The 22313-nt window shown below is 34.1% G+C and overlaps 1 protein-coding gene across 1 annotated transcript in view; it reads left to right on the top strand.

Moving 5' to 3' along the window:
• The window catches only part of NCAM2 (neural cell adhesion molecule 2), a 277252-nt gene that overhangs the window by 169025 nt on the left and 85914 nt on the right, over positions 1 to 22313 (top strand). The window contains exon 9 of the mRNA XM_027648691.1: positions 12305 to 12455. Coding sequence (XP_027504492.1) covers positions 12305 to 12455 — 151 coding nt within the window. The remainder of the gene's footprint in view (positions 1 to 12304; positions 12456 to 22313) is intronic.

Here is a 22313-nt window from a genome sequence, read left to right as displayed (position 1 = left end):
GAGGAAATGTGGGTACTTCCAAGGTCTTAAGTAGCTCAATCAATCATCTGAGCTCTGCACAGTCCTTTAAGGAAACAATATCTGCAGTGATGTGTAAATGAAGCCACAACTGAAGCTGGAAATTATTTTGAGGTACCACAGCCTCAGCCTCAGTGCAGCCTTGGCTGGTGGTTATATTGACATCTCAATACTAAATGTCAGCCACACAACCAGACAGCCTTTCAGAATTGTTCCTCTTTTGGCATCTAAATTAAATTCTCTCTTACTCAGAGTAGACCCAAATGGCTGTATATACACACAGTCATAGATGTATTTATGTTGTGTGGATGGCTGTACTGGTATTACACTAGCTCAGAATCCTCTCTCTTCTGTAAATTTTTTATTTTAGTAAAACTTTAAGGTCACCTTCCACTGGGAAAAATTAAATAAGCAGAGACTGAGTTGCTGATTATTTAAAGAAGACAAAAAGGCAAGAAAATGTAAAATTTAATAACTCTTCTGGCTTAAAAGCTTAAACAACCTAGGGAAAGAAAGACATTTATTTAGGAGCATGATTAATTTAATCAGTTGTTTAATGTGATGCCTTAAATTAAGTACAAAGTTTTTATCCCTTCTGTAAATGGGTAATCCTATTTCTACCAAATTTATATCTAAAATTTAAAAATTGTCTCCCATTTAATCGATTTGCAGATATTTTTGGCTACTTTCTGTGGATTGTGGTGCTATATTTACTGGCTGAAATAAAGCTGTACAGGCTTGGAAATGGTGTTTCTTTCCCTTCCAATATTAGTTTTTCCCATTTAACCATAAGTGTTGATATTAGGTCTGTTACACTAAAGAAGAATGAAATTATCAGGGAACTTGTTTTTTTTGGACCAATATTTCCTGCAGTATCAGGGCAGCTTGGACTTTATTATTCATTCATTTCTTCCACAACACGAAAAATTGTTTCATGAGCTTCTACCTGTGTATGAGTTGTATTGTCTGCTAATGGTTTAAGAACTTCCAAAGAGCTGTTATTTGTTTGATGAAATAGAGATCTTGTACCTGATGATACCTTAAGTGATACATCGACACTTTATAGGCTGGTGCCAGTGGGAGCTGTTATTCACTGATAGGATATTCTCCAGAGACTTCAAAAATGTTGTGTTTTTTACATGCTGCCTGCACAGGTAATGAGCACAGTCAATGGCACAATCAGCAGTGCAAGGCTAGCAACATGTATTTTACACAGTTAAAACCTGTCAGCAGTTTTTGTGACCTGAAAAACAGCTTGAGTACCCTTATATATTAAGAGAAAATAAGTCTTTAGACTTTTGGCAAAAATAGGGTGACAACAAGTGGGCTGGATTCTTTTTTTCAATCTGTTGTTTGATTTGTTTAATAAACTCTCTAAAACTCTGTGTAATAGTTAACTTTTAATAATATATTAACGTCCTTAGTTTGCTTAAAAAACCCCCAGATTTTCCTATCACATTTTCACTGTACCATCTCTCTGTGTGCATCTACTCATAAACTCTTTTTCCTATTGATACCATTTTTCAGATTTCAGACACAGTTCTCAGATCTCAAACAGGCACATTATGCCACTTTAACATGACAATGATGATGTACAAAGTGAAGACTCTACAGCATCCTTTACTGACAGATTCAGCAAACAATATTTCTTAGGACTGCACAAATGAATGATAGGTCTGAGCTTTGATCCTTGGTCAAAATAACTCCCATCTATGACGGACTCAACTTTTATTATTAAAATTTCTAAATGTTCCATAAATAATGTTATTAATAATAATATAGGGTTTGTCTTTTTACAAATTCCTGCTTTTGCAAGTAAAGCTTTGACATTTATGTCAAAGAATTAGTAGCTATGGTAATCTTTACCTTACTGCAAGCTGATGATCTGAAATGCTTTAATATATCTTATAGGTAACATTAAAGCCCTCAGGGTTATATTACTGGGTAAAAGTTGTTTGAATTATCATAGTATTCTATAAACATTCCTCTACTTAAAATAATATACAGAAGTGGGTATTTAATATAGAAAGTTGCATTAAGAATACAGTTATGTGAATATTTAGAGTTCCAAACTGAATAAATACCATTTTACCAGTACATTTAAAAAGTCTCATTTGGTGTTATGGTCTGTTCTTCAAAGTGTATTTTCTGCTTAAATTTAGAAAATGTAAAAATAAATACAGAATCTCGTCAGGAACTACACTGACTTCCTTTGGAGCTTTTAAATGTAGGGATGAATAATAATAATAAAAGAATTAACATACATTCTGATTAGATAAACACAATACTTAGAGTATGGAACATGTGATGTTATTTATGCCATAGTTATCAGTGCTTCCTTGTCACAAATCCAGAGTGATTTCAATAATACCAGAACTATAGAAGTCCTGTATTGAGATTAAAAGTATTGCAATCTTAACCAAAAACAATACTGTAGGCATTTAAAATTAAGACCTTAAATAACTTTCAGATTCATTAATTTCTCTAAGAATTTTAAACTCACAGGTCATAGACTTTAGCAGTTATACCATAATTATGTTTAAAAATATTTCCAAATTGCATATAAAAATGTATGGATTTATATGGTTAGATTAGTCCTTTTGTCTTTATTACCTTTATCTTTGTATTTGTCCAAATGTGATTGTGTGGTTTTAGAACATTACATGTGCATCATTCATCTTGTAGCAAGTGTCAAAATATTATTTTCCTGAGTTTGATTTTTTTTCTCTCTTGAGATATCCTCAGCAAATGTATTTTCAGGCACTTTTATTGGTAACTTTACTTCTTCCATGGGCTGCAGTATGGACATCCCCTTCACCATGTACCTTCATGGGCTTCAGTGGGTCAACCTTCTTGTCATGGTCTTCTCCACAGGCTCCAGGGGAATCTCTGCTCCAGGACCTGGGGCATCTCCTCCTCCTCCTCCCGCCTTGGTGTCAGCAAGGCTGTTTCTCACACTTTTTTCCTTGCTCCTCTTTTTCTTCCCTTCCTCATCCAGAAACTCATTACTTCCCTCCAGGTCCCAGTCTCCCCTCCCAGTTTGCCTGTGTACCAGAGAATCCCAAAGCTGTGACTGTTGTTTTAGCTGAGGTTAAGTTAACCTCATAGTCTCTTCAATTTATGTGTTGTTACAAATCTGTTTCTCCAGTGATGTACTATACATAACTTCTGATAATTTTGTTTAATAATATATACTCCTTGAGTTTCCTAACCTGTGCAGTTGAGTAGGCAAGGTTGTAAGCTGTCTGGAAATAAGCAAAAGATTGGTTCAAAGGTTTTGTTTCTCAATTATATTTTCCCCAGCAGCACAATATGGTTTTGTGCTGCCATGTTTTAATGTTTGCTTTCCAACTTGTTTCAAAGTCTAATAGGAGGACATTTTTCCATAATGGTTTTCATCCAACTTGGCTGATATGTCCAGTATGATCTTTTATTTATAGATATACTTATAAATAAATTTAGAAATGTGAATAGAGAAACTGTATTGGATACCAATTAAATAAAATAACTGGAAACCTAATGTCCTTTCAGACAGGTCCAGGTTAGCTCACTTTCTCCATTTTGCTTGCTACTGCAATAAATTCCTTTTGTTTCTTCAGTTACAAAAAGCCCTACAGAACTATCAGAGTTTGTGAGTGAAGACTTTTTGATCTGTGAGGTCAGCATCTGTATCCTGCTGACAATTCCCTTCTCCTCGTGACTCAAATAATGCATTTGCATTTCTGGCTTTCTGTGACTTTCCTTCCCCTAAGGGAGCCTTGTTTCTTGAATATGCCCCTGCAGGGCTCCATCTCATCCCAGTTTCCAGGCAGACTTCCTATCTACTGTCTAGCCATAGTCATTTTAATAAAATATGCATCAACTTTGCAGTAAACTGGAAGGGATCCCAAACTGCATACAACTACTGAACAAACCAGAAACTCAATTTGTGATTTATTACTCTTTTCCCAAATGAAGCACATGTTTTGCTACTCTGTGTTATGTCTTCCCCACATCACCTATTCCTGCAGCTAAAGCTAAACTTTGTCGTGGTTTGCACCTGAATTCTGTGAAAGTTAAATGAATGCATATATACATGAATTAAGCTCTGTTTGAGATTTTTGCAGTAGTATTAATTTTAAAGGCTGCTATATATTCTTACAGAAAGTTTTCTGAGCAAGAGTGGCATACAACCTGTATTTATCCAAGAATTTGGGGTTGGTCCAAATAATATGTTACCAGTTTAAACAAAATAACCCAAGCAATTATGCTTTGTCCTGTTATGGCTTGAACACTTTAATCTGAGTTATCTAAGTAACAAAGGGGGGAAAATAACATTACAGTAAAAATTGGAATACAAAAGTTTCCTAGTTTTCTTTTCCTTGTTATAGTCACCCTTCCAGTATTCTCTGGAGACCTGTTTACATGCTTTGTCTTCATACGTGTCCAGCCACAGGCTGTTTTGGTTTCTTTGCTTCTTATTTTTCCCCCATGTTTTCACCTGTTAGTCCCTGAAGTTGCAGAACTGCATCCTCCAGTCCCAATTAAAATAGGGAGCTAATGTTTTCTATTTTCTGGTTAGACCTTTGCCATACAAAGTAGTTAGCACAGAGCTAAGTGGAAACAACTTTGAGTATTTACCTGATGACAAGGGACTTGCGATCATAAAACAAAATCACCTCAGACCAATGCAGCCTCTGGTAAGGCTCAAGAACCTGCACTGTAGCAGTGCAGAGCTTTTCCTAGTAACAGAACAATCATAAAGGGCTAAAATCCCTGCCTGAAGGAAGGTTTTATAACTCTCTCTCTGGGCAGTGGGGTGTAATTTCACCATACTGGTTATTTCTACAGCTGAAGTAATATTTACTTCAGATTTGAACTGACCCAAACAGAAACATGACCAAGTTGAAGTTCCTAGTCAGAATCACAGAATCAACTAGTTTGGAAAAGCCCTCTGAGATCATTGAGTCCAACCATGTTTGTTGCAACTAATGCTGTGTATATATAATAGTGATTATTATTACCCAGATGCACAGAGATTGAGTTATGAATGAAGATTAAATTCTGGCAAATCACAGTATTTTAAGTCTGAGCAATCCTAGATCCCACGTGGGACATGTGTTTGGAGCCTTGTGCTATGCCACAGTCTTCCCTTATTTATCCTTTGCAGAAAGACCTTGTGACTCCAATTTACACTGCAGTTACCATTTTAGAGATTTACAAAGCTGTGAGCTTTACAAAACATTATCTGTGTCCCATTCTCTTTTCTTCAAAGAATCAAGTTACAATAAGATTTGATTGTCTAAACTAAAATGTAATAGTACAGTAAAATCACTATTTTTAGAGGCTGTTTTATGTGAGATCTGTATTAAATAAGAATATTGTACTTGATGGGGTTATTCCTGAAGTTTTGCTGGGCTGAATTCATCTGAGTCACCTATGTTAATGGCATTATAGCAGTGTTGGAGTCGGAATAAAGCCACTGGATACAGTATTTATGAGTGAAGCAGAATTTCTAATTGCAAAGTGCAGAAGTAATTATTACAGTTGTAATAATTACTGCTGTACTTATAGAAACTCATTTGTGGTTACTGTTGTTATTTTTCATGGCCAACACTAATACTTGTTTTCCTCTATGAGTTTTTTCATATGATGCTACTATTTTTGCCATTAAAAATCATCAGTAATTTCTTTCTTGTGATTTGCATCTTTAGCAGAAGTAATCTTGAGTGGTAATCATATTTTCTCTCTTTATTATTTTTCTTTCATATTCATTTATGAGTTAAAACCTGTCAAGGAAAGAAGTTCACTTTTAAGTGTCATGGCTTAGTAAGTGTTTGGTGTATGGGATATCATGTGTCATCTCGTTGCATAATGACTTAAGTTTGAAAGAAATGCCAGCAGGAATCAATGAAATATCAATCAGTTCATGATTTCAAAAAATTGTATGAAGCATTCAAGAACACATTTTTTTTCCTGATATTGTACATGCTGCCTAACAATCTACATAGAAACTGCTACTATTTCCAGTCTGAATTGTTTAAGAGTAACTCCCGTGTCTGCAGTTGAACAGAAAATCAAAAGAACAGTTGGGTTTTTTTCTTCAATATTAGAGGGTTTTGTGACTTCCCTGGTGTTACACTATAGATCTACAAACAGTACATTCTTCAATAATTTCTTCTTTGTGGAAAAACAAATTCCTAAGAAATTCAGGAATTTGCAGCATGCTGACATATATATTTAACAAGCTGCAGTTTTAAAAGTATCACAAGGTCTCCTGTAAAAATCACTGAAGTCCAAGACACTACTGTAGCATTATTCTGATTCACTGAACATTAAGGCATATGCACATAGCAATACTCTGGAATTTTCTGCTGTCTCCAACAGGTGCATGGATAGAATACATTTACCTGAAGAGAATGGGAAATATTGTGAATATACCATCCATAATGCAGAAGGGAGCTTCCATCAGCTTCTACACGATGATGGCTGTTGTGACTAACAGCCCTTTCATCATCAAAGGTAGATTTTCAGACTAGGAATTGCTGCTCACCTGCATTTTATAGACTTCTGGAATTTTATCATCATTTAGTATCAGCATGTCAGGTTGCAGTTCTTATCTTTCATGCTGCTTCAAGAAACATTTTCACAAGCAATTACAATCTGCTTAAATCTCCCATATGAAAAATGTCAGCCTGAAGTGTATGACCTCAAGCTTTCCTCTCATGTGGATATCAACACAACCTTAAATCAGAAAACTTCCTAATAAAATTGTGATTCATGAAATTCTGAACATGATCTTTTATCCAGTATTTGTTTTCTCCTTGAAAATTCAGTGATGTGTACTGGGAACATGACCAATACAACACAATGAGCTGACAATTTTTGGCAATTTGGTCTGAAGAAGGAAGAGTCGGGATTTTTTCAACTCTTAACCCCTACAATGTGAGGATCTTCAACAATGTTCATCTGAAACAGATCCTTTGGAGGAAATTTAAAAAGACCTGCAGTTTTTACTGAAGTTATATGTTCTTATAAAGGCTTTTCTTTAGTATATTGCTCCATGTTTTGCAAAAGAAACAACAATCTCAATTCTAAGCCACTGTTTCTTCATCATTTCTGTTGTTAATATTTATAATGCACATCCAAAATAATACTAAAATACACAAGGTGTTGGAAGATATATTTGGTAAACATTTGACAGGTAAAAACTGACACATAGCATTGAAACTATGGACAGTAATGGCACTTTGGTCACAAATAAGCTTTAAACACTACAAGAAAAAAAAAGTTAAACGTATTCAACTGGTCTGGATTTTAAATGTAGGGATTTTTTGCTTGCAGTCTTGTACTTGGACTTCAGGGGTTAAAGGAGTACTTCAGTCAGCCAAATGGTAACTCTATAGAAAGGAAGTCAGCTACTCTAACCATCCAAGTAATATTACCAAAACCCAGCTACAAACGAATCACCAATTTCTGCAACTCTTCTCGCCTTCCATTCTTGTTTTCAGCCAACTCAAAATGCAAGTTTTGGCAGACAAACAACTTCATCTCATTTGGTGCTACATTTTCTCAGTGGGAGCTGGAGAAGTGGATGATAATTCAAACTCATCCACTAACCACAGCATCTACCTCTGCCCAAGTACAGCTTTCTGCCTATGTAAATGAATGACAACTTCCAAGCATCACAATCAACTAATTCTCCCCTTCTGAGTAATTACACTGATTTTACTACAATGGCAATGGAATTTTGCAGATTGAACACTCCATGATACCTGAATAAGTTGTTCTGTCCCAGAAGCTGTTCTTGTTGCCTTTTGGATGTTATTATCTCATCATTTCTCTGTTCTCTCTGCATGTGGAACCCTTGAAATGCAGAGTTATCATTGTTCTGATGCTGCCTTGGAATTATAATTTTGAAGCTGTGCAAAAATCAGTCAGATCAGCATCAGCTGGCCTGGGCTTTGGGAATATTCACACGTGGAACTACAAATCATGTGAGACATTTGGGAAGCAAGAGCATGACAGAAGAACTCAAGGAGTAGAATAACATATATGTCACAACAAGAATTTTATCAAAACCAAAAATAATGGGATACTTCCCATTTTTTGATTAGTGTAGTATTCATTTGGGTTTAGCTCCATATTCTAAGTAGGAATAATATTGCAATGCAGAAAGTTTTCATTTTTTCTTTTTTTTTTTTTTAGAAGGTACTTTTTATATTTCAGTGGTGTCATTATGTATAATTTTACTTGGAGACCTGTATAGAAGAGTTTTCTTTGACAATGACAGAGAACTACATTGCTATCAGTATTGAAAAGAGAAGATGTTTTTCTTTTATATATTAAATTCTTAATCGATGGAATGCGGTTTCTATGTAGATAAAGTCACAAAGTGACTTCACCTGAGTAAAACACTATCCAAGTCTCTGCTGAAGACTTGTCACTTGTGTTTTAGCTTTATGCTGGTAATGAGGTTGTGGGAGGTAAAAAACCACCACTAAAGCCTCAAAACCCTCACTTTTATTTATGAATTCTATGAAATTCTCAAATTAACATTTATGATGAAAAATATTTTGATTTCCTAAGATTTTGTTACGATTCCCAAAATGCTGTTTAAAGGTAATTTCTGAAGACTTTGGCATTCTTCCCATGTTTTAGAGTGTGCCTGTTAACAGACTTTCTAATTGATCTTTCTAAAGAACATCTATATCTATATGGAAGTATTTTGTTCACATATGTTTTCAGACCTCAATGGCTATTCATGCTCCAGGATGGAGGATTAATTCGATGAATGAGCACAAATAATGAGTACTAGACCACAGAGACTATTCTCATTGTCTAGGGTTTTGTTTTGTACATTTTTATACTCTTCACTAATACTAAGAAACAGAAGCATGGGTACTCAGACTGACAGAAGACAGCACAATATGTATTCTACATCTCTCCCACTATAATATTTGAAAGGAAAAATTTAGTAGGTGTCCATTATTATTTCAAGTAGACTTGAGAGTTACTGACATTATTAATTTATAGGGATTATATCTATATTTTGATTTGTCCCCACTGACAGCTCCAAGGCTTTTTTCCCGATGGGGATTTCCCCTGAGGATTACTGGGCAGGTGCAATGTACTTGGTGTTCTCATGTGGGCTGTCCTTTCCTCTCCATGTTTTGGTGTGTTATGATACCAGATACGGTGCTATATGTGCTCTGCACAATTAGTGCAGGAGAGAAATAAACCTCAGAAAGATTTTACCAATGGTTACAAAGCTCTGGTGGGTGCAAACCCCAAGGTTAATGCTGCTTCTGTTTGGAATTGTGTATTTGCTGTTCAAAGTTAAATAGAAACACTGGCATTGTGGATCCATATCTCTATTAACTGACTTACACCATAAAGCAGTTTAGTGCAACCACACTAGTATTTTTGAAGTACTTGTGAAAAATTCATCATACTAACTACCATTTTTTATTTGCATCTGTTAATCTCCAGCGTATTCCAGGAATCATCTCACAGACACAGACACCTGCTTCAATACATTGCCTTTAATTAATTAATTTATTTATTAAAGGAATTTTCTTGGTTTGTATTTGCAGTGTTTTTCTTAATGCATTTCTGTGTTCAGGAATGTCAGGCTGTCAGTGTATTTTTAATCAGGCATTGCACCATGTTTGCAGGAAAAAAAAAAAGGAGTTGTACACTATCTACAGAATAGGTCGAGGGAACAGGACTTCTTAAACTGTTCATGAAGATGTCACAGTATAATACACATTATAAGCAATGTACGGGAACACATCTTATACATTTTTTATTATTAGGTAGCAATTTCAATGAGACAACTTTAAAAAAGTAGAAATTATATTCAGTAGATGCGTATTTTTATGACAATTTGAGTGAAATTTTCTTGCCAACAATAGTTGTTTTATTTATTTTTATGGACTTTGAACCTAGTAAATCCCTCTTACAATGTTTCTTACCATTTATTTGATTATGAGAATAAATGATATGGTTATGCAAAAATCTCCTATCATTCCGAGTATTTATTAGTTTGGGTTTTGTTCTAACTATATATCTAAGATATATTATGTCATCTGTATTTGAATTGCATAGTGTGAAAATATAGGAAAGTTATTTTGGGTACAGTTAACATTTTTTTCCAGCAGTACTAGAAAATAATTAGATAAACTAGAACAAGATTGAAAAATTACTGAAAAAACTAATTATTTTAAGGAACTTTGTCATTATTTGCATTATTATTTTATTTATAACATCAATTAGCACTCATATCTGTGCTTAGGATTGTATGGAATAGCAAAATATATAATAGTGATTTTAAGTATTTGGAATTAGTAATGAACTGATGAATCACTAATAAGTATTTAGTACTGTATCTATTATTCATAGTCACAGGTTGTTTCACAGTTTTAAATGTATCTTCATAGGGAAATATCTGTCATCAAAGTAAAATCAGAAATTAAATTGCTGAAGTGTATTTACATTTTAAGTGGGAATAATGTAGATTGACCATGGTATTGCATGAAAAAAGAAGCAAATACTCCATAGGGAAATAATACTGTTATTAACTATGTCATAGAAAGTACTTGTTTTACCACTTAATATTTTATCTTAAAGAAATTGCTTTTTAATTATCCCAAGAATTCCCTCCAAAAGCCATGATATTCATTACTGTGACATGTTTACAAGTAGCATCATAACTTTTCCTTCTTTAAACATATAATGGAAATAGAATTTTCAGTATTAGAAATTACATACATGACAGATAAGTGGTCTTAGTTACTAACTTTTACCAATCCAGAGGGGGTTTTGTTTGCTCTTGCATTAGAATTCCATATCTCTAATTTATGTACTTTAGCTGAGAGGTGCTCACAGGAAACAGAATTCAATGTTCTTGGATTCTGGCATGGGATCAGAATACATTTCTTTCCATATAAATAGTGATAAACAGAATGCTTTATCTGACTGCTTTCCAACAAATATTTTAAGATCTTAATTGTGTGCATTTTTTCCTCTATTAAGAAACAACTGTAGAGAGTTAAATGCTCAGCCACTTAAATATCAGCTGCCACATGGTATTTAGTGTAAAAGCAGTAAAATCCAGACTGTGTACTGTAGAACTGAACATTAAATCTGTTTCAAGTTTAAATGTGATCCAATGAAATAGTTACTGATTCTCCCTGCCGTTTCCACCTCCCTCAGTAATGAAGGTAGGTGAATATCAGTATTTCTAATAATATTTTTGTTCATGAAACAAAAATAAAAAACAAAGTACAACAAATTTCCCAAAGGTTTCCCAGAGGCGCTGTGGATGCCCCATCCCTGGAAGTGTTCAAGACCAGGTTGGATAGGGCTCTGAGCAACCTGATCTAGTGGAAGGTGTCCCTGCCTGTGGCAGGGGGGTTGGAATGAGATGATCTTTAAGGTCCCTTCCAACCCAAACCATTCCATGATTCTATAAGTACAGAGCAGAACCAAATTAAAAATAACTTCTTTTTCCTCAGATATACTACTCTATGAAGGTCAAAGTGCCAAGCAGAGGACTTTTTTTTTAAATTATTTTATTCAGTTGTCCCCAATATTTATATATGCTTCAAATTCAAATAATTTGGGGGAGAGGAGTTGTTATGGATAAGGATTTTTATGAATTTGCTAAATATAAAATTTATGCTCTAGAAAATTGGAAGCTAGATTATTTTTTCTCTCTTGGCCTTTTCCATGCAATGATATGGAACTGAAATCCAGAACTTCCAGTTGCATTTATGGTTCAAGTTTTTTTAACAATTGTGAGCTTCTGACTAGAAAATGTGAATAATGAAAATAAATCTATGGCTGAATTTGTAGTTTGGTTGTCGTCTGAGGGGTTATTTCTGCATTGTTGAGGACCAGAGAGATGGTGCTAACTGTAATCTAAGATATAATGATCTTACATGAATGCATTTTCATTAACTACAGCTTCATAACACAGTGAGTGAGATCATAAAGAAGTTTTGAGTATAAAGTTCACTCTTGAAGTCATAAGTTGATATATTTTGTGGTTTCTCTTGACAATGTTCCTTTAAGCATGTACTTATTCCCTTGATTATAGTGTCTAGAAACAGAACATATTTTTCTGTATTTTTTTTATTTATTTGGAAAATTTAGAAGTTGCTTAGCTGTCAGTAATAACTTCACCATAGGTGAAGAGATGCTTTCAGTCATTCTTATCAATGGTGTTTAATATATAAATTATACATTGATATACATATATAAATATATCAAACCTTCTTTTTTCCTGAATCAATGTAAACAGAGCCCAGATGGCCGTATAGAAGTCAAAGGGCAGCATGGAAAATCGTCACTGCATATTAAAGATGTGAAGTTGTCAGATTCAGGGAGATATGACTGTGAAGCTGCAAGTAGAATTGGTGGGCACCAAAAGAGCATGTACCTTGATATTGAATGTAAGTTCTAATATTTTGTTTTCTCTTTTAAATTTGTTTTAAAAGAAAAAAAAAAGTACATTCTTAACGGAAGGTCATTTTTTCATGGTAATTCGTGTTTGAATTTGCATAAATGAAGAAAGCATGTCCTGTAGATCGTTATTCTGTGGAGGAATCGTGTCTTTTCTGAAGTTGATAAGAGCCTTGTCAGTGATTTAAGTGGGACAGGATTTCATCTGAAATCATATTCCAGTGGTATTACTCACTAACTTAAGGTTAAGCTTAATAGTTTCAAATCTTTGGGCTTGCTGAGACTGCTGGGGATGAAAAGTATTCAACAGGATAAGGTAAGGACTGATTTGAGCAGCAGTTCAGTCTTGAGCTTAACCTTCTAAGATTCAACAAAGTCTCTTTTTTTTTTCCCCACCTAGTTCTCTGATTTACTAATCCTTAAAAAGTCTCTCACCCCTGTTATAACCCTCCTGGAGTTATCAAGTTGGTGACAATCTCTTTTACAGATTGCCTTTATTCAAAGCTCTTGCATTTTATCTGGTAGAAAAGGAGATTGTTTTTGCTTAGAAGATTGTGATGCTTTAGAAGCCAATCAGAGGATATAAATCTGAAATATACAAAAACCCATTGGAAAATTGTCTCTTCAAACTGTACTTCAAATTCATGAGCAAAGGTCTTCGAAAAATGAAAAAATAAACAACTTCTTCATTTATATTTCATTGTTATTCTATTTCTGTAGAGATTTTCTGGATACAGTTTTTCCAATACATTTCCAGTATAGTCTGAGTGAACCTGTTTAAACTGAGTCTCTGAAGAGAAAAAGTCTTTCCAGTGGGAGGACAGAAGTTGGAATAGGATCTGTGGTGCAGGAATATAAGTAAGGATTGCAGACCACTGAGTGATTTACTGGGGAGTTCTGAAAGGGACTTCAGTATGCATTTGTGTTTTCCATCTTTATGGCAGGGGAGCAGTGCATTGTGGCATAGGAAATAAATCTGGAAGCAAAACAATGAATAGTCAAAAGAATGGTTAGGAATGGAGAGATTTACCAATCCAGAAGACCTAGAAATAAATACAGTGTTTATTAATAGCTTTAACATAGCTAGTCTTCAGTAGTCATATAAAGGTATTTTGAACTTTGCAAAATATTATTTTGGGAACATGTTAATTTGCTGTATTTGTTTCTTTAATGAGTGCACTGGTAATGATTTATATGTATGTAAAGAAAAAAAACTAGATAAAAATGCAAATTCAGTGAAGATTTTGGAAATTTTCTGTGAAATCCTGCCTACTCTTCACATAGTGGTATAAAATATATTCTTTGATTATGGCTATATAGCTGCTGTGCTTTAAAGTTAAATATTAATACATTTTATATTCAGTAGAGAGACATGAGATGCACCTCATGTTATAAAACATGGGCAATTGAAATTTAAGAATTTATTAGCAACACAGAATTCATACCGAAGGGCATGACAAAATCTCTGCATTGATACAATATATTATTTTAATCTAAAACACCTTTCAGGGTAAAAGTTTTAGAACAGATGGCAAGAATTTAAAAGTAACATAGTCTTATAAAAGTATGGCAGAATTAATTTTAAATGTGTGTGGAACAATCAAATATAGTGTATGAGAAAATGGAATAATTTAAACTCTGAATTTATGCCTTAGTAGACAATTTTTATACAGCATAAAATTTTCTACAGTTCAAATGAAACATAATTTATAAAGAACATAGAAATATTATTCTATTGTCAGAGATATCACACATTGTAATGATTACTTTTAATGTATAACACAAGATTTGTATTATGACATTTCTAAAACTGGAGATTTAAGATTTAAATACTTAACTGATAATGAGGTTTAAACAATTTTTTTCCATATTTCTGTATGAGTAACAGAAATATGATTTTTTTTCAAATCCTTTATGTCAGGAGTTTTATAATGCAAAGAAAATATTTCTGGGGTGATACAATTTAGGTCTATCTCCATTCATATTCTGATTAATGAGTTAGAGAAATGCCTTGCTTTCCTTTGCAAATAACTTTGCATTGGTACATGAACTGCAAGTATAACTTATTTATCTTACCCAGGAAAGAAAACACTTGTCTTAATGGTGAAGAATTCTTTAGTTCTTTATTTAGAACAGTGTCCCCAGGAGGAAGTGTCTTCTTTCCAACCTCATCTCCCATCAGTGAAATCTTTGTCATACACTTCTGTAATGAAACAGCCTCTTCAAAGAATCTTTCAGCACCTCATTACCACCATTTCCATCCAGTGCTGTGTTGTCACAAGTGCCAACAGTCCTTCTCTCCACTAAAAATACCTTCTTTTATGCAGCAGGTGTCATAGTTATCCCTCATTCCAGCTATTGCACTTCATGAGTTGCAGGCCAGGGAGCTTCAGCAAAGGCACAGGTTCAAAAACTAGGCAGCTTATTTGTGGTTTTGTAGTAAACTGGTAAAAACAGGGGGAATCACTGTAAGGGTCTGTGAAGTGAGTTTCATATAGAGGATTTGATTCTCCTTGTAATATTTTCCAAGTGATGTTTTTTCAGCATATTATATACAGTTACAAACGTTGCTATCAGGGCTTCTAGATTTTTTTTCCCCCAAATATTTATTTACAAAATTGCATAAAACACTTCAAAATATTTTAATTTTCTCTTCTATTATTTTTGTTGCATTCTCTTCAAAACCAGTTTCAAGAAGAATTTTTTCAGATATGACTGACTCTTGCACTCAAGCCATTTCAGGGGAATTTTTTTATTATTTTTAATAATATTCTCGTTTAAAGCCCAGTAACTATTTTAAAATTAAAATATAAATAAATAAGCAGGACTTAATTGTTTATATTGTTCCATGGTTTCTAGATGGAACCAATCAATGCACTTATGTGTTTTTGTAAGTTAGTAACAAAGCTATAGCAGTTTCCTTTGTATGTTCGAATACATTTGACAGTCTGTGTAGCCAGGAGAGGAACGTGGTTCCATCACATCCTTAAACGTCAGTGCAGTCAAACAGGTCTAGTGGAGGCACAGAGTGCTCTGGTGTCACTCTCTCATCCCATTACTTACTCACCCCTATCAGAGACCTAAACTGACAGTAGGATTGCACAGTTTCCATATTTTATCCTTACTCTCTACTGGGGATGTTCTTGATGATAAGAGCAGTTCTGCAGAACAGGAAGAGATTATCAGGTTTGATACCAATTGGGCACAGTTAACCCTGCCTTTTATCTCAAGTAAATGCTAAGCAGACATGAATTGCAGGGAACCCAGGGGCATTTATGAGGATTTCTTCCTTCAAAGTCATCTTTGCATTTAATTTTTCCCATATAAAGTAGTTTTTTTATATATATATATATATATATATAAAGTAAGTATGAAAAATAAATCGAAATTACATCAAAAATAAAAGTAGCATTTGTAAATGCTCTTTACTAATGGATTTCCTTAACTGCAAAATTTGATTGCAGACATGAAGCCCAGTGTGCATTGGATGATAATAGTAATAGCAGAAGTAACACATCCTTTGTTACGTCCTATATGATGTATATTGGTTATTAAGATGTGTCTATAGTGATTATCTCTATCACAGACAGAAATAACTATATCTTTTTTAATAAAAAATGATAGAAATAAATAAAAATAGATAAAGCAGGAGATACTCTAAGATGAAGTTTTCAGGAGGGCCTGAGGAAGTTCAGGCATAAATCTCAGTGAATTATGAATTGATTTTACGTATAATAATATCAGGCATCTCTTAAAGTTTGGTTTTACTATGCAGATGTTTAACTTTCTATATGGTATTTTTTGTCTTTTTAGGTGAGACATAATTGTTCTGACAAATACATGCTAGGGTTAGAAAGGAATCTTAAAAACCATAATACAGACCTGGCTAAATGAAGAAAAATTATGATGAGAGAACTTGTTATTTCTTGGGTTCCACAAATTTGTCACTGCATAATTCACACTGGAGAAAGAAAAATCTTGATTTTGACATGTTCAATATGCTACGTCATCTTTCATCATAGTATTATTCTGAGTTAGGGTGCACTGATTTACTAAGTTGGAAAAGCTTTTAACAAGCCAGCAGTGAACAACATTTATGAGCCTTGAAAGTGACTCTCTATGTGCCCTTAGTTTTCCCTTCATTGTGTTCAAACTGTTCATTAACCAGTCAGAAGCTTTCACAGAGTTCAGTTTTTTCCTCCCAGGTGCACACCTTGTGTAAAATGCTGGTACCTCTGATTACTCTGTTACCATCAGGTGCAAATTCCTTTGGACAGTGGTCCTCTTATTGGAGAAAATATATTAAAACATGTTCTTTGGAAATGTCTTTGTTCTCTCACATACTACCTGGGAAGCATCCTGAGTCAAAGACCTTTTTAGCTGCAATTACCAGTTTTTTCACATCACTCTATTTCTGTACTAATTCTGCAGTTATTAGATGTGCTGGATGGTCCAAAAATACCTCATGGTACACAAAGACTGGTTTTTTGGGATAAAATCCTCTATGACAAACATATTACATTGAGTAGCACGATACACTTTTGTGTGAGATCAGCCATGCAAGTAGTTGGTAAACATGATTTCAATAGAAGCAATTTCTAAAAAAAAAATAAAAAAAATTAAATAATTTAAAGTGTCTTCCAAAAAGGAGCAGTTTTTCTTACTATGACTTTTCATCCAAATCTGAATTTTGTAGTTATATTCCTTATTAGTTAAGTACCAATTTTCAGTGGTAAAAAAAAAAAAGCATAGCATGTGCAACATAGTCCTTACTTGTAAAGAAATCTGCACAGTATTTCTTATACTACTTTATTGCTTATCAGAAACAGGCTATTTTACTTTCTGTTTCCTTTTCCTTGCCACAGTTTGAAATCAATCTCATTAGTGTTAAAGTCTTGAATTTTGTTCCCTGAATTGATTAGTCTTTTGCCTTTTTACTTTGTTGTATGTTAGCTAGATTGATGGAGATGCTTTGGATTCATGCAGTTTAATTTTATATCTTTGCAAAATATATACAGCATTACTTAAAAGAATGTTCAAGAGATTGTATACAAATTGTATTTACCTTCAGGGAAGCGAGGCTTTGAATTCATGAAAATGCTACTACTGTGTGCAGGATGTCCCAAATATTATTACAGATTCATAGAATGGTTTTGGTTGGAAGGGACCTTAAAGACCATCTAGTTCCAAGCCCAGGCCATGGGCAGGGACACCTTTCACTAGACCACATTTCTCGGAGCTCCATCCAACCTGGCCTTGAACACTTCCAGGGATGGGGCAGACACAGCATCTCTGGGCAACCTAGATGTTGTAGCAAACGTCACAAAAATTTCAGCTGCCTACTGCTATTGTAAATTAGAATAAATTCAAACAGTTCGTATTTTAGATTTGGTTTCTGTTAAAAGAAATCGGTGAAGCAGCATCCCATTGCTCCTCACAGAACCACAGAATGGCTGGGGTTGGAAGGGATTGCCTCTTTCCTGTCACTGGACACCACTGAAATAACGTGGCTTTGCTTTCTTTACACCCTCCCATCACCCATTAGTCATGAGGGCCCAGCTCTATCTTATAACAGCCAGAAAAAATCCTAATAAACACAATCATATGGCCTAGGAAAGAAACAAATGACAGGAAAAACCATCAAGAGAAACAAAACTTTGAAATAGTCTAGAAAACATTTGCATCTTTTCTATTAAAATATTATTGGCTTTACTTACATTTATTCCTGTCAAATTCACAAGTTTAAATGAGAAAGCAAAGACAGCAAAGGTCAATCTTTCACATTTTACATGTGATAATTTTGACACGTCTTTGAAGCTCATGAATATCAATTGCAAGATTTACCATTTTCATTCTTTGACTACCTTGTGCTCTCGCACAGAAGGAAATTTGATATGCCGTTGCAGTGGCTTCAGGGGGGTAAGAATGTTGAACTCAGAGCAAAAGATGAGGTTTATTGCATAAAATCACCTTCCAAAACTGTTTCAACAAAGCTTCCCACACTGAACCAGAGATTAATGCTTCTGTGTGCTTTATCTGATGTTACAACAGTGAGTGTGGCAAAGTGGATAAATTATACTTTATTCATCTATGTAGTAAATATACCTATTGTTTAGCCCAAAAGGGTGGGAAAATACATTAGTAGAGAAATTCTGTCTTAAAAGCTTTTTGCCTATATATGTTAATGACTTCTTAAAATGTGATATTCATGGTAGGAATTTCTCTAAATTTTTACCTAAATGAGCTCTATGCTACATGTTTTGTTTGACCTTACAATGAACTTGTTATCATTTAAAGTAGATGTTTGCTGTGTTGGCTATTTTTTCTCTTAATAGAAGAATACAATTTTGAATTAATAAAATAATTTAGGTTTTATTTTGTTTCACTTCTAGTAATTTATTCATTAATATGTACCTATACTTTTTTCACATATGCAATTTTGAAAAGTAAAAGTAGAAAAAAAAAGAAAAAAACATGGAAGAATTTTCTTATGTTTCCTTGAAGATGTTTCTGTTTCATGAGTTAGTCTTGCAGGATACAAATGTTTAATATTTACATTGATAATGAATATGCAAATTTTAAATGGTTTTGCAAGTAATTTCATATGATGTTAAGTGTAATTTATATTATACACTGATGACCTGTGAATAAAAAAAAGGCAACATGGCCTTTGTCCCTCTCTATACCTTCAAGAGAGATCCAGCAGAGCAGGAACAATGCATCTGAGAATTATGAAGAAAAAAATCAGGTTGTATGATAAGTGTGATGCTGAAAAACTGGAACTTTAACAAAAAAAGACCTTAAATTGAGATTTTTAACCTCATTTTTTTTTCCTAGTTTACTTGCCTTCAGAGCAGAATACTTGACATTACTTGAAATTGGTATTTTTAAATACTCAGTGAGGTTGAACACACTGTACTGGGGGTCAGAGGGACATGAAGTGTAGCTTTAGAGGCACCACATGTTAGAAATGGTGTTGGATATACAAAGAAATTTCAGCATTTTAGTTTGTTCCTTAAAGTTTCTTAGAGATTTTATTCATTGTTTTCTGGACATCACTGTATATAAAAATGAAATAAAGACATAACAATGTTAAGAGTCCTTGCTCCATACAGCAACAATTATTATTTGGGAATATATGAGAGAGAGATGAGGGAATGGAGGGAGGATATCAAAAAGGAGGCATGTTGTGGAGGAAAGGATGACAAATAGAAAAATATGGAAGGTAAGACTGGACAGGAAGAGAGGTGGGGTTAGGAACCTGATTTGAGAAAGGCATGGCAGTTTTTAACTTCTGGCTATAAGAGAATTATAAAATCTAAGATTTGATGTAAGAAACCTGGCCATCCTAAATTATTCCAGTAACTGTGTCCAGGGATGCACATGCCATTTGAAAATTTGATAAAAATTAGTACCATTCCAAAATAATGTGTTATTAATTGGCAACACCCGATAATTTTATTACTAAAATGAAAATTACTGCTATGTGAGAGATGTGTAGGGGGAGTCTTCGTGTTCTGGATCTGATGGCCAGTGCTATTGGTGATTTACTGACATAAGAAAATGACTGATAGACACATGCAAACAGGGTTTTTTAAACATCACTATTGACATACTCAGGTTATTTTGTCTATCTTGTCTTTATAATTTCTTCTAATTTAAACTGGCTTAGGTAATTTTAGAGAGGTAATTTTTAGGTAATTTTTCTGTTCACAACAGATATTTCTATGAAATTAAAATTTCTTGGTGTTTCAGTTTGTTTTGTTTTGTGGGTTTTTTTGTTTATTTGTTTGTTTGTTTTAAATTGGTCAAACAAATATAATTCCTTAATACCTAGTGGAATTCAAAGAAAATTAGATACATTGAATTTCTGCAACTCTGGCAGCACCAAACACCAGAACTATACATGCATTCATGGCCCACCATTTTTTAAAGTGACAACAACATGCTTTGCATCTAGCAGAAGATACCTTATCTTCATGACAACTAATTTTTTTCTATGTTTATGGAAATGGAGCAATTGGTGTGGGAGTCGAATATTAAAAATATTATCCTAGTCAAGTTTATCAGAAATTAATACTGCTTGCCAATAAGAGGGAGATTCTTACTCTTCATAAACTGGAGAATTAGTAATTCAATTACATACTATTGAATATCAATGTTTTATTGTATTGCATTTTGAAAGGAACCAAGAGAACAGGGCAGGGAAAAGGAAACATTACTGAGAATAGTATTTCCTGCACTTGCTGTGAAAGGAACATATACCTCTCAAAACTCTTGAAATTATGAGCTGGATTCTGAAAAATAAAACACAAACCTCTGGTTTTAGCTAATAATCATGGAAATTTAAAATTATTATATGATAACTTTCATTTGCTTTTCTGTTTGGAACCTTCTCATGCAAATCTTGCATGTTTTTCCTTGCAGCCTCATGATTGTGACAGTAGAAGTAAAGAGAAAGTTAGTTCTCCTGTTCCTGTGCTCATTTTCAGGATGATTATAGATCAAAATATAACCACCTAACCACATTTCTGAAGTCATTCTTATATTATTTTTTGTTACAAATGAATATGTGACAATTATTGCAGTTGTCTGCGGAGGTTCTTCTACTTTTTATTCGAGAAAAAGCTATTAATTTTTAAATATTAATTATTGAAAACAATATGAGGGAGAAAATACAAGAGAAAGATAGCTGCTAACTAAACTGTTGAAGAATTACAAAAAATTTACGTACTTTTACAGGACCAATGACAAGGACAGTACTAGATTTGCTAGAGGATGTGGTTTATTAAAGCCCTTAATGATGGGAAACTTATGCTAGTATTAATCATCTAAGAGAGAAGTTTCCAGTAATATACTGCAGGAAATGTCCAGCATCTGAGGCCTGACAATCTGTCGCATATTTTCATTGTATGATCCAAGAAAACAAATTATTTTAGGAACAAATAACCAAAAGTTTGAAAAACTATGTTCTTAAATTAAGAAGTGCAAATCTCATTCTGCACACAAGTTTTTGATTACAGTTGTCTGGACACATGGACTGAATCAGGTAATTTGCTATATCTAATTTTGTGTATTACACTGAACGTACACCAGAGCTGGATCTTTGAAGTCGTTAATTTAATTACCTTCTGGACAAGACAGGTGATGCATTAGTCTGCTCTTGAATAACTGTTCCTGGACATTGTGCCTAACAAGAATATCTAAATACAAGAGACAGGTCCCAGTTTGCTTCTCTTAAATAATCTCACACAGGTTATCCAGAACGACTTCTAATTAGAGTACTGACCTGCCTGTTTCTTTCTTGTTTGTGAAAATGAACAGGTTAAGTTTAGCTGATGCTGGTGCCATAACATTAACTACTCTAAAATGCCACTCTAAATTTTTATTCAAAAAAAGAATAGCTTTTAGAATCCTACACTCATAAACCAGCTTTTTTAAAATTTTGTATCTTCGTAATATTGTCTTTGTTCCTTCTAGGCATCATTTTCATTTGGCTTACTTCATCTCTCCAAAATAATATTACATCTTTCATAGCTGAACCTTATAACAGTGCTTATGAACTTTTATCACATTCTGGGCTGCATCCAAAGCAGTGTGGGCAGCCGGTGAGGTAGAGGATTCTGCCCCTCTGCTCTGCTCTGCTGAGACCCCACCTGCAGTGCTGCCTCCAGCTCTGGGGTTCCAAACACAAGAAAGACATGGACCTGTTGGAGCAGGTCCAGAGGAGGCCACCAGGATGATCAGGGAGCTGTAACACCTCTCCTGTGAAGACAGGCTGATAGAGTTGGGATTTATCAGCCTGGAGAAGAAAAGGCTCCAAGGAGACTTTTGCAGCCATTCAATAT

Source organism: Corapipo altera, unplaced genomic scaffold (genome assembly GCF_003945725.1).
Source record: "Corapipo altera isolate COAL_440 unplaced genomic scaffold, ASM394572v1 58, whole genome shotgun sequence".
Lineage (NCBI taxonomy): Eukaryota > Metazoa > Chordata > Aves > Passeriformes > Pipridae > Corapipo > Corapipo altera.
The sequence above is the reverse complement of the archived record's forward strand: the minus strand, read 5'-3'. Positions and strand labels throughout refer to the sequence as shown.